Source organism: Pyrus communis, chromosome 3 (genome assembly GCF_963583255.1).
Source record: "Pyrus communis chromosome 3, drPyrComm1.1, whole genome shotgun sequence".
Lineage (NCBI taxonomy): Eukaryota > Viridiplantae > Streptophyta > Magnoliopsida > Rosales > Rosaceae > Pyrus > Pyrus communis.
Window position 1 is genome coordinate 14,138,091 of NC_084805.1, and position 15,783 is coordinate 14,153,873.

General features: G+C 36.7%; 2 protein-coding genes across 2 annotated transcripts; both read right to left on the minus strand.

Annotated features, from left to right (window-relative positions):
* Nucleotides 1-1,368: 1,368 nt before the first annotated feature.
* Nucleotides 1,369-4,119, minus strand: LOC137728971 (uncharacterized). Its single transcript, XM_068467788.1, has 6 exons — nucleotides 3,703-4,119; nucleotides 2,996-3,195; nucleotides 2,485-2,625; nucleotides 2,309-2,389; nucleotides 1,746-1,870; nucleotides 1,369-1,640 (listed from the first exon to the last, which is right to left on the minus strand). Exons 1-6 carry the CDS (start codon nucleotides 3,923-3,925, stop codon nucleotides 1,592-1,594), a joined length of 819 nt encoding a protein of 272 aa, XP_068323889.1. The 5' UTR covers nucleotides 3,926-4,119; the 3' UTR covers nucleotides 1,369-1,591.
* A 6,002-nt stretch (nucleotides 4,120-10,121) lies between these two features.
* Nucleotides 10,122-14,585, minus strand: LOC137729117 (disease resistance-like protein DSC1). Its single transcript, XM_068467948.1, has 4 exons — nucleotides 14,011-14,585; nucleotides 12,783-13,881; nucleotides 12,299-12,595; nucleotides 10,122-12,206 (listed from the first exon to the last, which is right to left on the minus strand). The coding sequence occupies exons 1-4, from the start codon at nucleotides 14,583-14,585 to the stop codon at nucleotides 10,122-10,124; spliced, it is 4,056 nt and encodes a 1,351-aa protein (XP_068324049.1).
* Nucleotides 14,586-15,783: the final 1,198 nt, after the last annotated feature.

Genomic DNA, 15,783 nt, shown 5'->3' on the forward strand with positions numbered 1-15,783 from the left:
AAATGGAAGAAAGAGGACCCTCCATAAGGTTAATACGATACACTTTGTACAACGAAGCGCAACGTTTGATGAAAATTTAAAAACACCTCCTCTTTAATATGAAATAACGAAACCTTTGCACGATGAAATAATGATTATTCATCGTGCAAGTTCCAAAATTAAAATTAATTCGCTCGCCCAAGTTTTCATTTCAATTTAAATTTAAAACTTTTTCCGCGTTGAATATAGTAATTTCTTCGCGCAAAAAGGACTCGTTCGACGAAACAGTTAAAAGTTCGTCATGGAGGTTCCAAAATTTTAATACGCACCCAATTTTGGCGGCCAATCAGAATTAATAACAATTGCATGACGAATATATAAAGTTCATCCTATTAGTCACGCAAAATCGCTTTGCGAGACGAATTGTATTTATTCGTCGTGCAAGTTCTATTTAATTTTTTCATTTATCCCTCATGTTATTACAAATGTAATAAGTTAAATTTTATTTACGTAAAAAATAAAATAGAATAAGTAGAATATAAATTGAATTTAATTCACAAGTTTACATTAATCCTTGTCAGAACTATCATCAATATTATCACTATTGTCGCTTTCATCATATTCGGTATCCCATTCCTTCTCGTCGGTTGGTACATCAAGATCATCATTCCGGCCCTCAAGTGCATTGTATCTTAGCAGATCACCAATGTCAATTGTAATTGACTCTATCGGTATTTCGATTTTAGCAACTCCAGCTACATGAAATAGTTTTTGGATAAGATTTGTATCCCGAAGTGTTTCTACACCAGTTTCTGTTAAAGTTTCGAGTTATTGGCCAACAAAGTTGTTGTCATCGCCGTCATCAAGATCTCGTTCCGGAATATAACACCCCTTTATGATTAATCTTTTGAACAACTTTTCTTCCCCTCCCGGCCTTTGGGTCATCGATGTAGAGAATTTGTTTGGCCATTGTTGCCAAAATGTACATATCATCATTGTACCAACATCGGTTAGTGTTCAACGAGGAGTACATGAAGATGTTTTGGGCTGTCCATCCATAAGGACCGGCAATCTTGGACCGGACGGAGAATTGTCACCTGAGAAGCTAAACGCGAGCAGATGCGCTCTGGCTGATTATGGCAACCGTAGCAGTAACACCAGTGTATGTGCTTGAGTCCATCGTTGAAGAGAGCAAGATGACGACAAAGGAAGGGGGAGGGGATGGTGAATGGGGAATGATCCTGGCTTGTGTTGCGACTTTTATCCATTGTTATATTGTAGAACAATGTCATCGGGTGAAAGAAACAAGTCTAATATATAGTAAACTTTTAGCAAAATGTTAGCACTCGCTAAAAAAAAAACATGAACCAATTTCTAAAAATTCATGTCTAAGATATAAATATTAAATTAAATCCACTCCATCTCCGACTTTACAAACAACCCACACCATCCCCAGTCATGATTTTTTTTTCATAGAAAGAGAGAACTTAGAACCTTTGTGGAGAGCTAAAAAGGGGAACTTAAAACAACAATTTCACCAGCCACATTGCCTAGCTACTATAACGTCTTTGACGGCAGTGTGCTCGCAGACCAAAGCAGAACTGGAGATAACTCATACAACTCCGGAAGGGAGACGCAGGACAAGCTGCCCTCCGAAAACACTGCCAAAACAAAAATGTCCACAGTATGTAGAGGTTGAATGAAAGAATATACACTTGGGAAAAGAAAAGGAAACTTGGCACTAAAATAATGGATTTGAGGCTAACCTTTTGATGTAGTAGTAACAGAAGTCTGCTAATATGAAAGTCTGGACAATTTCTGAAATAAGAACCATGGATGGCCATAACCCATAGCCCAAGGCTACAAGCAAGTGTCCGCGAGTATCTAATACCTGTTAGAGCAATAGATTAAGTTTTACTAGTGGCATGTTGCAGTGAGCTTATACCATTCAGCAAAAACCTAACAAATTGGAAAGTACGATTCTTCTAAGACTTTGATCAATTAAATGCTCATACACTTTTATATAACTAGAGCAAGTGTCAGAGCACAAAAGGATGGACAACAACTTCTAAAGGCTACTTATGACACGAAAAGGGTCTCACTTCATCATTACAAAAAACTAAAGTAGGAAAAGTTGTTATATACTGCTAGCTTATGATCAATATGCCGACCAACGAGGTGCCTACATGGGAATTGATTCAAAACACATCACAAACAGCGTTTAAGAATCAATCCACAAACTCATCTAGTGTCTTGCAAAATAACCATTTTTCCAAAATGCCGCAAACAAAACAAACTAATACAAATAAACCATGTATAAAGATCGAACCTGGAGAACCCAATGGGCACAGCTGAGGAACCTTGCGACACCCAGTGCAAACACATAATGAGCTGTGAATGGCTCAACAATCTGAAATTATAAATATAAAATACACCATTAGGTAAGCAAGCAGTCAAAGTTGTGAAACCATAAACATTCAAGTTTTTCATTCTATGAAATCTGACCTTTGTGTTTTGCATGACCCGCAACTGGGGCAGTACAGAAACAGCTTCCAGATACACACAAAATGCCCAGGAAATCCTGTTCAGCAAATGATGAGAAGTTGATGGATGAATAAACAAGGCTAAAAGAGCACATGGTACCACCTGCATAAAATCAAAAAAGAAATTAGTAGCAGAAAGAACGGAACTTATTCATGACAACTAGTAAGCAACTTAATATTTTGATCAAGAATAAACTTCATGATGCATCATCACAGAAAAAGGAGGTCAATCAATTTGCCCTTGTAATCATGTTCCTACAATTGTCCAATGTGCAGCAACACAGATTAACAAGATCACACACCTCCAATTTGCAAAAATTATGTTTATCACTTTCAACAGAAACTCAAGCGATAAAGAAAAAAATAATGCTTTTGTATAATTTTATAAATGCAGAAATCCCCCTTCACATATAACACTTCACTGAAAAATAGAAAGAACAACCAAGATAACATTGACGAAGAAAGAAACTTACGACATAATATATTGCGAAGTTGTCTTTATCCTCCATGTAACTAGACTTCAAGTTGAACCGGATCATATAAATAACCCAGAGGGTCGTCACCAGGGTAGCTAAATCTAGCAGGGTGTGTATATCATATTCCATAACAACACTACAATATAATCTCACAGCTAAAAACATAGCTGTTAATTCCTGCGATTTGAGTGATAGCCCTGCAAACAATTCCATTATTTTCCAATCAAACTTCCACGAGTTTCATAGCGGAAAACATATTCAACAGGTTGGTAAAACAAGGAACAGAAACACTAGTCTAGTTCCTCATTTCTGAACTGATAGAATTATGAAATTATTTTGAAACAATTATATGACCAACCAACAAAACCCAGATTTTTTTTCACGAAAATAAATCCAGCCCAGATTTTTTTTGGTTAAGCAACAAAACCTAGATTTTCCCTCCATTGATAACAATTTTCTCACAAACCAAACATACCCAATACAGGAAACCTTGCATGCAAAATTCCACAAATATAAAAAATAATAATAATAATAATCCCCCATTCCCCACAACAGAAAAGCAAGTACCAAAGTCGAATCAGCAAAAAAAAAAAAAAAACAACAAATCAATTGCATCAACAATCCTTAAAATCCCAAATTTTCCACCCATTTAAATAAAAATTAAAAAAATTAAAAAAAAAAACCTAGAAAGCTCGAAACTTTACCAGCGCAAGTCTTCTCCTTCATGAGCTTGTATATAAGTACGGAGATTCCAATCGAGTGCACAGCCTCAGCTGCAACAAAGAGATTGTCGTGATCGTGGACGATGAATCGGAGCAGAACCAGCGCCGCCATGCCCGAAACGACGGCCAGAAAGGCCTGAACTTTGGACGGCTGGCGTCGCGCCCATGTCCATACGGTGTGGATCGGCCTCTTCGGAGCCCTCATGAGGTTTTATTTTTGTTCTTGCTTTTGTTTTTCTTTTCCCCCTTTTGTAATTTTCTCGGCCCCTTGATTTTCCCGGAAAGTTTGATGTGGAGGACAGAAAGTGAGGTAAAACTAATTAATGCGTGTTGTTGTGGTGCGGAAACAGGATCCCTCACAAGTTAGAGAGCGAGAGATTTTTGCATTGCTTAATTGCACCGTTTTGCAATGGGAAAGGAGAGACCATTTTTGTTCCGGTATTAATAAAAGAACATGTACGACATGTTTTACATGTCGTTTTAGTTGAATGTCAATGTGGCATGTGGTCAGTGGATTGGATGACAAGGCACTGTCTTGAGAGAAAAACCTTGACGCTCGGTTGCTTTAGCAGACAGAACCGTAACGTAATCAAAATATGAAATTAATTACTTAAATTAAAAGGAATCATTATTTTTCTTTCTAATTATCAAAATATTGGAGTGCAAAATGATATTTTTTAAGTGTCAATAACAGTTCCCAAATTAAATTATACGATATCCAACCACTTAGTACTACGGTGTAGAAGTATTCCTCTTCACTTGTAAGTGAGAGGTCTTAGATTTGATTCTCGCTAAAGTCGAATTTGAATCATATTATTGCTAGCTCATTGTGAAGCTAAGTCCACCCCTTAGTATCGACAATTTGTTTTCTTTTTTTAACAAACGATATTATATATACTAAGGGGGTGGCGAAGTGGGCTAAGCCTCACATTGGGCTAGCCATGATAATGTGGTTCAAATACGTCATTGGCGAAAATAGAACCTAAGACCTCTCACCTACAAGTGAAAAAAAATACCACTAAACTATAATACCAAGTGACAATAAGAAGAAATCTATCAAAAATGTATATTGTACAATATTTATATTTGATAACATAACAAGAGGTAGGGGTGGGAAATTTTTTCCATAAACCAATTTACCAACCGAACCATACTGGTCGGTTCATAATGGTATGGTATAGTTTTGGCATTTTTTCATAATCGGTTGGCATTATTCCGAACTGATAATTAATGGTATAACTTTGGTATTGGATTATGTATACTGAAAGTATGCCATAGCTGCCAATATATATATATATTATTTTATTTTTTTTTATTTTTTTATTTTTTTGGGAAACTATTATTAGGACTCTAAAAATCTCATTCTACACTCCTCACAAATGCATTTTTCTTTCTAATTATAGAAAGTTTGGAGTGCCAAATGAGATTTTTGGAGTGCTAATAACAATTTCCTTTTTTTTTTTTTTCTATTTACTTCTTATTCTAATCATACTTTTTTTTTTATGTAACATTTTAATTGAATTGAATTGATTGATGAAAGATTTCACATGCATTGGTTACTGCTACTTCAGTGATGTTGCTTTATAAAAACAACAAGTTATTTGTTTTGCGATTATAATAAGGGAATCTTATAACCAGAACCATACTTTTGAGTTTTGAGTTTTTTGTTTATGCATTAGTTGCTACAATTGAATTTAAACAATCATGTTAGTTAAGCTTTTGAGTTTGTGAACTTATAACTATTTGAATTATGTTTGTTGATATTGTTGTTGGCTTATTAAGTTTCGATTTGATTTTCATTTTAATTTGTTAAGTCATGATTATGTTGGCTTACAATTGAAAAATTGAAGCAGCAACTTCTTTTTCTCTTTTCTAGTTTGTTGTGTACGGATCAGTGCATAGTCTTGAGTTGTTGTTTTTGCAGCTTATTTGCAAATCATCGGTTGTGCCATTTACCAATAGAACCAACCAATAATTTTGGCTGAACCGATTTTTGGCAACCGCAAGAAGACGGTTGCCTAACGGTAACTAATTTTTGGTAATTATTTATATGTGGCTAGTAGGTGGCACCAAAAATTTGACACAATTTGCCAATCGAACCCAGCCCTAAGACCATCTCCAATGGTTGGGCTAAAAGCCAAACTTTTTAGCCCAGAAACAACTTTTCTGCTCCAACCGTTATAACCTAAAATTTTAGCCCGGGATTATTAAATAATGAACTTATGCTATTTTTTTTGTTAAATTAATTTTTTTAAAAAATAAATAAATATGTAGACTATCGTAAATTAATTTTATGAACATTTTAATCTAAGAGCAAGCCAAGCGTTGGGTTTTGCTCGGGGGACAGGGGAGAAACCAAGGGCCCAAGGGCCAGGGGATTAGGTCCAGCGTAGCCCAGCCCGATGGAAGGGGGAGGCCTGAGCTCCTGGCCCGTGGGGGATTGCCAGCCCTAGAGCCCGAGGTGGGGGTGACGTAAGGCTGACGCCAGGGTGGCGTCAGCGCAATATTTAAATTTTTTTGTGTCAGGCGCGTGCACCCCACCCGCGCGCGTGGGGGCGAGTCGCCGACACAAAAATCAGAAGAAAAAAAATTCTGTCAGTTACCGTTGGGAAGCCACGTGGCGTCCCACGGTGCGTTAGATCTCAACGGTCACTTTATTTAGACCGTTCAATCTCAACGGTAAAAAAAAAAAAAAAAAGGTCAGATTTAATATCCACCGTTCGATCTGAGATCAACGGTGGATATTAAAATGCTTTATAAATAAAAAAATAAAAGAAAAAATAGTTTTAAAAATCTGAAAAGTTACCGTTGTGACACGTGGCACAATCTGGAGTGTTGGAATTCAAATTTTTTTATATCCAACGGCAGAGATTAATTAATTGAATAAAAATTTAAAAAAAATTGTAAAAAATTCAAAAAAATTCAAAAAAAAATCTGAAAAAAAATTGTAAAAAAAATTGTTTTTACTTTTCTATAAATACCTTCTCATTATCATCTACCTTACACAACAATTTCATATTTTCTCAACTACTTTCAATCACATTCCTTTTTTTGTCTCAAAGTTTGAATCCTTTTTTTTCAACAAAATGACCACTGGTGCAGGTACGAATTGGTTGCTTATTGAAGATGTTGCGTTGTGTGCTAGCTGGATTGAAGTTACTCATAGTTCGCTTACGGCTAATGAGATGCAGTTGGGAGAAATGTGGAGTCTTATTCATACCAATTTTCTTGAGAAAATTGGTGGGAAAAGAACCAAAGAATCGATGTCCAGTCGTTGGAAATTACTTAGCCAATCGTTTAATACGTGGAGAGACGCCTTGGCACAAGCTAGTAGTAATATTCGAAGTGGGGAAAATTACTCGGATCAAGTAACAATATATTATTTATTTCATACCCAAATTTACATTATAATTATTTGTTTGTATTATTTATTTGTTACCTACATAATTTATTATTTATTGTTTGTATTATTTAATAATATTTCGGATAATGACACGTGGCGCAGCGATAACGATTAAAAATCTTATCCGATATTACAATTAAAATTATTTTGTATTATTTTATAAATAAATAAAATACTAATATTTTATTGCCTATTGCCAGGGCTATTGAAGTGTAACGGTGGAGATGCAAATTCTATTGCCAGGGCTACTTACTGTTCATTAAGGGCAGTTACTGTTCATTAGGTGGATTGAATAGTGTATTGCCAGGGGGGAGGGCTCCAACGCTGGAGTTGCTCTAAAAAAAAATAAAATTCCGATAAATATTGGGTGTAGTCCACTCCAATTTCTGGGCTAAATTTTGGGGGGAATTTGGCATTGGTTTATTGCCTATTGCCAGGGCTATTGAAGTGTAACGGTGGAGATGCAAATGCTATTGACAGGGCTATTTACTGTTCATTAAGGGCAGTTACTGTTCATTAGGTGGATTGAATAGTACATTGCCTGGGGGGAGGGCTCCAGTGCTGGAGTTGCTCTTAGCATTTAGCATTTAGCCCAAAATTTCCCCTTGGGTTGGAGTGGGTTTGGGGAGAAATTTTGAGGGGTAATTTGACTTTGAGCCCTAGAGTTGGTCTAACAAGAGGAAGGAAAGAGTTAAAATCTCTAAACGACAAAAATTTATTTAGCTCAGCGGTGAGCATGAGTATGGTGATCGTAGAAGTAGACTAGAGATGCAAGATTCGAAACCCTCATTTGTAACCAAATAAAGAAAAAAAATTGTATTTGATTATAAACCAATCCAATCAAAACTTAAATTTGCTAAGCTATGTCCTTTTTAAATCTCTAAGTTGACAACAGGAATTACCAAATAAGGAACAAACATATGTGATACACCAATCACAATATGCCACCTTGACATTGTGATGTTGTTCATCCATTACGTTCAATATTGCACTTGGTGGACCAAATTCCTAGTTCCCCTTGTGATCAGACTTGAAATGGAAAATAACAACTCCAAACTCAAAAGCAGGCAGCAACATGATCCACTCAACAGTTCTTCCGTGGCCAAAAGTGCTTATGTGGCTCAAGTCTTTGTCAGGGAAAAGTCCATGGCATCAAATCGCACCTCTACAAGGCAGTAATGACATAATATGGAATCCATCACAATCAGACACGGATGGAGAAAAAACCTACGACCAAAAAAATAAAAAAATAAAAAAAATAAACCCAAAGGTTTTGCACTAGGGAAAGGACATTCTCCAAGCATACTACTACGAACAAGTAACTTATTTAAAATTAAAGAAGTAAGAAGGTACTACTTCATCAAATTCTTGGTCCCCCATCAACGCCCCTAACCCCTAAACCAAACCCTTGTGCCAATTAGGTCATAGGTTGACCACGATTGAATTAGCAAGTCCATGAATTTGATCTCCTCATTACCGGTTTCGTCTGTTTGTCATCCTCGAGCGCTGTCATACCCAAATGAGATGGATTTTCCAACATCATCTTAGCGACCAAGTATCCTGCAACTAATCAGGTAACGACCAAGAAAACGCGAAGCCAAGATTTTTTTCATGGGTGGGCTGGCTAAAATAATTACTATAAAGTAACATAATTTTTTTGTTCCTACATAAAATTATATAGTGATACATGAATATAATACTCTAAAATCTGAAATAATAATCCAAACTAACATAACAGGTAATACAATTTCATTTTTTTACTTTAAAAATCTTCATTAATTACATATTAAATTATCATTTTTAATAGTACTGGGTGGACTATATAAAAGTATAATAGGTTAAAGTAGGTTAATACATAGACTATTGGCAAGAGTTTAAACTAAAGCTTCCTTGCTACAGCCCACCTTAGTCGTGGGTGTAGCTCCGCCCATCGATCACAGTACTCAGGCCAGATGTCTTTCAGCAATCTGCTCTCGGCAAGTTCAATGGCACGTCTAGCAATCAGGCTGCCCGGTCTTGATGGATGCAGCAGTGAAGCCATAAGAGCAATGTACAGACCACAACGACAACATGTTACTTGGCCAGAAAACAAAAATGGCACCAAATATAACTTATCATTACCGCATCATTTAATTATCAGGGTAAGCACTAAGAAGTATAGGCAGGTGTGTCTGTGTCACAGTAATCACCCTTTAAAAACAGAAAAAATACTACCTTTTTTATCTCAGTCTATCGCTAATAACTCATGATCAAGGGAGTGGAAGGAGGATGGGGAGGAGAGGAGGCGTTTTTCTTTTTTTTACCACTCCATTGTTATTTGACATATTGGTCGGGATGGTTCGGATAAACAGTCAGCATTTACGTTATGAGTTTGTGCAGAGGAGAATATAGTGTGAAAGCATACCTGGCCAAGAGCCTCCGTTGTGGTAGTTCCATCTAGTATTTTTGGAAACGCAGCCTGTTACAATCTTCCGTTCATGATTTTCTATTGCTGGATAACAAACCTTTAGTGGCATTACTCCTGCCAATTCCTCCCATCGTGATTCTATGAGATCCATTATTGCCATGGATTCTTCAGGGGTTGCCAAGGATGAAAGAATCGCTAAATAATTACCCAAGCAAAACCAACGGAAATCCATTCTGGCAGGACTGCTATTCCTAATAAAGCAACCACCACGAGTTGGCATAAAATCAAAGACCCAGTCGGCCCAGTCCGGAAGAGAAACTGGTATCACATTGAACTTGTTGACTGCTGTATATGAGTACTCTTCAGTTTTATATCGATATATGTCAGGCCAAAAAAAAAAAAAAAAAAAAAAAAAACAAAAAAGAGAAGAAAACAAAAACCTAAAAAAGTGAAAGATAATAAAAAAGTTTGTGATCTCAACTCAATGACTGAGCGAGCCTACCGTTCATTGATATTTATAATAGTACAAAGCTAAAAGTAATCCGTGTAGGACAGAACTAATGTCCAAGTGATCTCCAGCAACACCAGTCGTCAAAAAAGACTAGGCCTCTGACCATCATCACTCTCATTTGCTTCCAACTGATCATAACTTGATTCACTGGCTAATGACTCGTCATCACTTTCATTTGCTTTGTTCTCGTAACTTGATCCACAAGCTTCCAAATTTTCATCCTGTCTTGTTTCTTCTGGTATTTTTGGTTCCCCTGATACGAAGACATGATCAACTTTGAATTTCTCAGCATCTTCAACATAAAACGGGCATATACCACACTTTTCCACCTTCGCACCGGGAGTGTGTTGTTCGTAAAACTTTGGCAGGTAGAACTCAACAGAGGCCTCATTGGCAAGTTTGTAAACATCAGGGGAGCATTTTTTTGCTACCTCTTCACTTATAAAGGCCTTATTCCACACATACACGTGATGTCGGTCGTAACAGTAGCCATTCAATCTCCGAATTGGGATGTAGAATAAAGAAGTGAACAGTTCATGGCTTTCACCCAGTAATTTAACATTGAAACTAGCTCTTACCCTTAAGTCTCCCTGGCAGTTGGAAACACAAGAAACAACGACAGAGAGAGCGAAACCTGATAAACCTGTTCGAAACCAATCTGGAGGAAGCTTGATATGAACTGAAGATCCCTCACTTTGATAGCCGAAGCTGAACCAATTTGGAATTTCTTTTCCAGGACATACAATGCTAACACAAGGGTTCCCATAAGGGTTCTTTAATGGCTCAGTTGCCACTCGCATAATTCTAATATGTGCTTCATCCATTATGTTGCTCCTTGCATTATGATCCAATTTTCGGCAATCAGAAAAATCGAGTTTCCCAAAAGAGTCGTATTTATCCCAACCTTGTATGAGTGCTGTCCATGAACTTGACACTGTACTCAGCGACGTGCATCCATGTGCTTCAAGGTCACATACCACTGGGAGCTCTGGTAATGATTGAAGCCGCTTGCACCCAATTACGCTTAGTCTATGCAACCGAGAAGCTTGTCTGATGCCTGCAGGTATGCTCCTGATCCTGGTTTCACTCAAAATTAAATCTTGCAATGAGATTGAGCCAACGAGACCATCAGGGATTTCTAATATGCGGGTGCGACGGAGGTCAAGAACTTCCAAAGAGAGCAAACCAACAGAACCGGATGGCAACTCTTTGAGTCCTCGACAGTCACGAAAACTGAGAGTTTTAAGGTTGGTTAAACTGTAGATGCTTCTTGGGACAACGTTAAGGTTCTTGCACATATCAAGATCTAATGTTTCAAGCCCAATCAGACTTCCAATAGACGAAGGAAGTTTTTCGAGCGCTGTCTCTTTCAAACTAAGAAAGTTCAGATGTTCCATTGGCTCCAAGACTGGAGGGAATTCGTAAAAAGCAGAGCAACCAGTGAGATCAAGTCTCTCAAGAGATTTCAAGTTACAAATGCTCCTCGGGATACTTGAAAGCCTTTTGCAGTCTCTTAGTTGAATGTTTTTGAGAGCAGGGAGAAATTCGATTGATGAGTGTAGCTCTAGAACAGCTGTTCGACTTAAACAAAGATATTCCAAATATTCCATCGGCTCTAAGATCTCTGGGAAGTTTTCAAGTTTAGAGCAGCTAGAGAGATCGAGTTCCCTGAGATATTTCAACTTACAAATGTTGGTTGGGAGACTCACAAGGCTCTTGCAACCAACCAATGATAATTTACTTATATCCCTGGGAAGCTCAGAAACCTGGCCAAGAGATGTGCAGCCCTGTAGATCAAAACAACCAGAGACTTTCAGCTTACACCTGTTGCTTGGAAGTTTCTTGAGGTCTCTACAATCTGTTATATCCATGTAAGAAATTTTTTCGTGAGACCAAACTGATTCAGGCAATTCCTGTATACCACTACGATATAAATCTAAGATTTCAATATTCTCTGGCATCTCTGGAAGATACTTAAGACTTGTGCATCTTGCAAGATCAAGATGAGTAAGTTTGTGGAGACGTTGAAAGCACCAGGGAATTTCAACCAAACTTTCACAGCCACAAAGATTTATGTCCACAATTTTTAGACTCCAAGAGAGATTCGGAACTTCTGTTAGATATTTAGAGTATTTTAGATTGATCACTTCTAAGTTCACAAGTCTCTGTAAAAAAAGTAAAGAAAACTACAGAGAATTAATAAGCAAGACTTCCTACACTGCATTCTTTACAAGAACAAAAATAAGTATATTTATACCTGGGGTTCATTCCAAAGCTCCTCCTTAACTTGGCTTTCAGGCATATGAAGCTCAACTAGATTTTCAGGAGAAAAATTTAACGGCAAAGATTTCAAAGGATATCCACGCCAGTAAAGATAACGAAGACAATTGGGAAGATCAAGAGAAGTGGTTAATTTCCAGTAAGTGCCAAACTTTTCAGAGTTAACAACAATTAGCATCATTAGGTTAGACATCACTTTGAAGTTTGCACGTTTCAATGTTTGCTCTTCAATCTTAAACCAGTTAACCAATATGGCTTGAACAATCGGAGTTCCCTGACAATAAAAGTGAAGTTTAAATGCATGTACAACAAAATTCAATTAATAATTAAATTTGTAGTAATCTGACGTCTTTATATAAATGAGCTTTTCTTTGGTGTGTTTTCATCTAAAGTTTCTCTATTTGTTTTTACTTAAAAAAGGAAATAAAAAGAACAGGAAATTGAATTCATTTGGCCCTTACCGTGTTACTTTTTAGTAGATGATAGATATCGACATCATTGAACAACCTATTACGTTTAGCGGGATCTTCAATACATTGTTCATGAACAATTGTGCTTCCAATTTCTTGAAGCAAATCATGCATCTCTATGGTTTTCTTTGTTGAATGAATTGATATAAGAGACATATCAACGAGAACTCTAATTCCAGCCCCTGCAAAGAATCCACGAATAGCTAACATTTTTTTTACATAATCCACATGCTTCCCTTTATGAAAACAAGCTATGTCCAAAAATATCTCCTTCTCATTTCTTCCCAATCCATCATAACTTAGTCTCAACACTCTCTGGATATTTTCATTGGGAAATTGTTTCAATTTGTTCAATTCATCTTCCCATTCTTCTTTGCTCTTACAATTTAGGAATGAGGACCCCAAAAGTACAAGAGCTAAAGGAATGCCTCCAACATAATCCACCGCCTTTTCTGCCAACTCCTTATAATCTGTTCTACGAGTACTGTTATTCTTGAAAGCACGCGAACAGAAAAGCTGAAGAGCATCATCCGGTTTTAATCCCTCAACCTTGTAGATCTTATCCTCTTCAACAGTTTGCCTAAGTGTGCTCCTATCTCTACTAGTGATAATGATTCTACTTCCAGTGCCATACTGAAGACGAATGCCAGCTAAATGTTCAATTTGCATTGAATCACTCACATCATCAAGAACAATGAGGACCTTTGTACGACTGAGGCTTTCCCTAACAAAAGTTGACCCTATGGATAAACCTTCTTCCTTTAATATCTCTTTTAGAAGTTTATTTTGCAAGCGATATAGTCCATCTGTTTGTTCTGAGTTCTCCCTAACATTTCTAAGAAAACAACTGGCTTCGAATTTGGAAGAAAGTCTGTGAAATACAGTTTCAGAAAGGGTGGTCTTCCCAATACCACCCATCCCCCAAATTCCTACAGTGATGCAAGCGTCTGGTGAATGAATGCATAACAAAGATTCTATTTGCTCAATGCGTCTTTCAATTCCAACCAGGCCCTTTAAATCACATGATGATTCACGAATCAATTTGTTCCAAATATCGTCAACCACTTTCTTGACTAAATCGGCTTCTGTCCTGGCAAGTATAATATGATTATGAAGGACAAACAATAGTTAGTAATAAGTATGCCTAAACTAATTTTGTATGAATCAAATGATAACAAGTAGAAAAAAATTTATACAAATTATGGAGTTACTTAATTACCCAGTTTTGTTTGAATTATCAAACCCAGATAAATTGGCTATAGTTGTCAAAGCAGCCCTCCACTTGTGCACCTTGTCGATACTGTTCTTGAAACGTTTTTCAAGTTGAGCAAATGCAACTGCATAGCTCCCCTGTTGTTTTTGTACATCTGATGGACTGATGTCATAGAAGACGGGTATAACCAGTTGGCCATATGCTTCCTTGCATCTTAGTATATGTACAAGTTCATCCAGACACCATGTGGAAGAAGCATAGTTTTGTGAGAATATGATCACCGAAATCTTAGATTTCTCGATCGCTTTTCGCAGGGAAGGTCCAATTTCTTCTCCCCTCACAAGCCAGTAATCTATGTAGGTTTCAATTTTCTTCCGAAGTAAGGCTTCGTGAAGATGGCTGGTAATTCCAAGTCGGGTGTCCTCGCCTCTGAAACTTATAAACACATCATACTTTTCCCGATGAGGAGAGATATCAACATCACCACCAGCGTCAGCATCGGCAGCAGTGGCAGAAGATGAAGAAGAAGTAAATGTTAATGATCTGCGGCACATAGACAACAGAGTCATGATACACTCCATGTCTTTCGCTGTTCCTCCCAACGCACAAGCTAATAACCTGATACGGTTTGTGAGTATAATTAAAAAAGAGAATGAAGTGGAACGAGTGGTTGATTATAGATGAATGTAACCAATCAAGCAAGAAAGTCGCAAAACGTTGAAACCTTTAATGCATTCAAGCCAAGCCATTCAAATGGAAACAATGTCATGGTCTGACTTATCACTAGCTTGTGGACAAAGAAAGTTGAGATTTCACAATAAAACCAATGGCAATATGAGGAGTAGCCAAATGACTTATAAGTGCATGCAAGGTCTTTTGTTTTCCCGACGTGGGATTGATACTTTCAATACGCCCCCTAACATGTGATGAATTTACAAGCCTAACACGTGTACGACACAAATCGGATGACGTAGAGCACTTGTAGTCATTGGACCTCACACGCAAGACAACATGCTTTGGTAGGTAAGTAGCTAAATACCTCGATGGTCTTGAGGGTGAATTATCATTGAATTACATGAGTATAATAGCTTGATTTACAAGTATAATTGCTATATAAGAAATACATAAAATGAATGATTTAATTATACAAAAAAATCAGAGATCACAAAGAATCTCAAGAAAACAGGAAACATATCAATCAATATCATCTATCAATGGCAACATAGTGGTCCCAAAATAAAAAATAAAAAAGAACCCAGAAGAAGGAGGAAGAAGAAGAAGGAGAGGGGAAAGGGTCCCCGCACCAATAAAATTTTTTTTTTGTTTTGTTTTTTTATTTTTAATTTTTTTAATATTTAATTATTTTTTAATCCAGCTGGATTAGTGAGTGGTTCCTGTCTCTTGCCACATCAGCACTTAACAGAAAAACTAATAGAAAAATTGACGGATGTATGACATTGTCGTAAATTCGTAAGATGCGGTATGACATTGTCAATTTTAAAAGATGAGGTATGAAACTGCCGTGACCCCAATAGTTGAAATAGTTTTTTGTACTTTACCCTATTATTTTTTATTTACAAAATTTTCCTATAACTTCTATTTTTCATATATTTTTTTTTAAATTTTATCTTTTTCCTATAACTTTTATTTTACAAAATTTGTTTCATATTTTTTTTTTAAATTCCATTGTTTCCTATAACTTCTATTTCACAAAATTCGTTTCATTTTATTTTAAATTCTATTTTTTTCCTATAACTTTTATGTCATAAAATTTGTTTC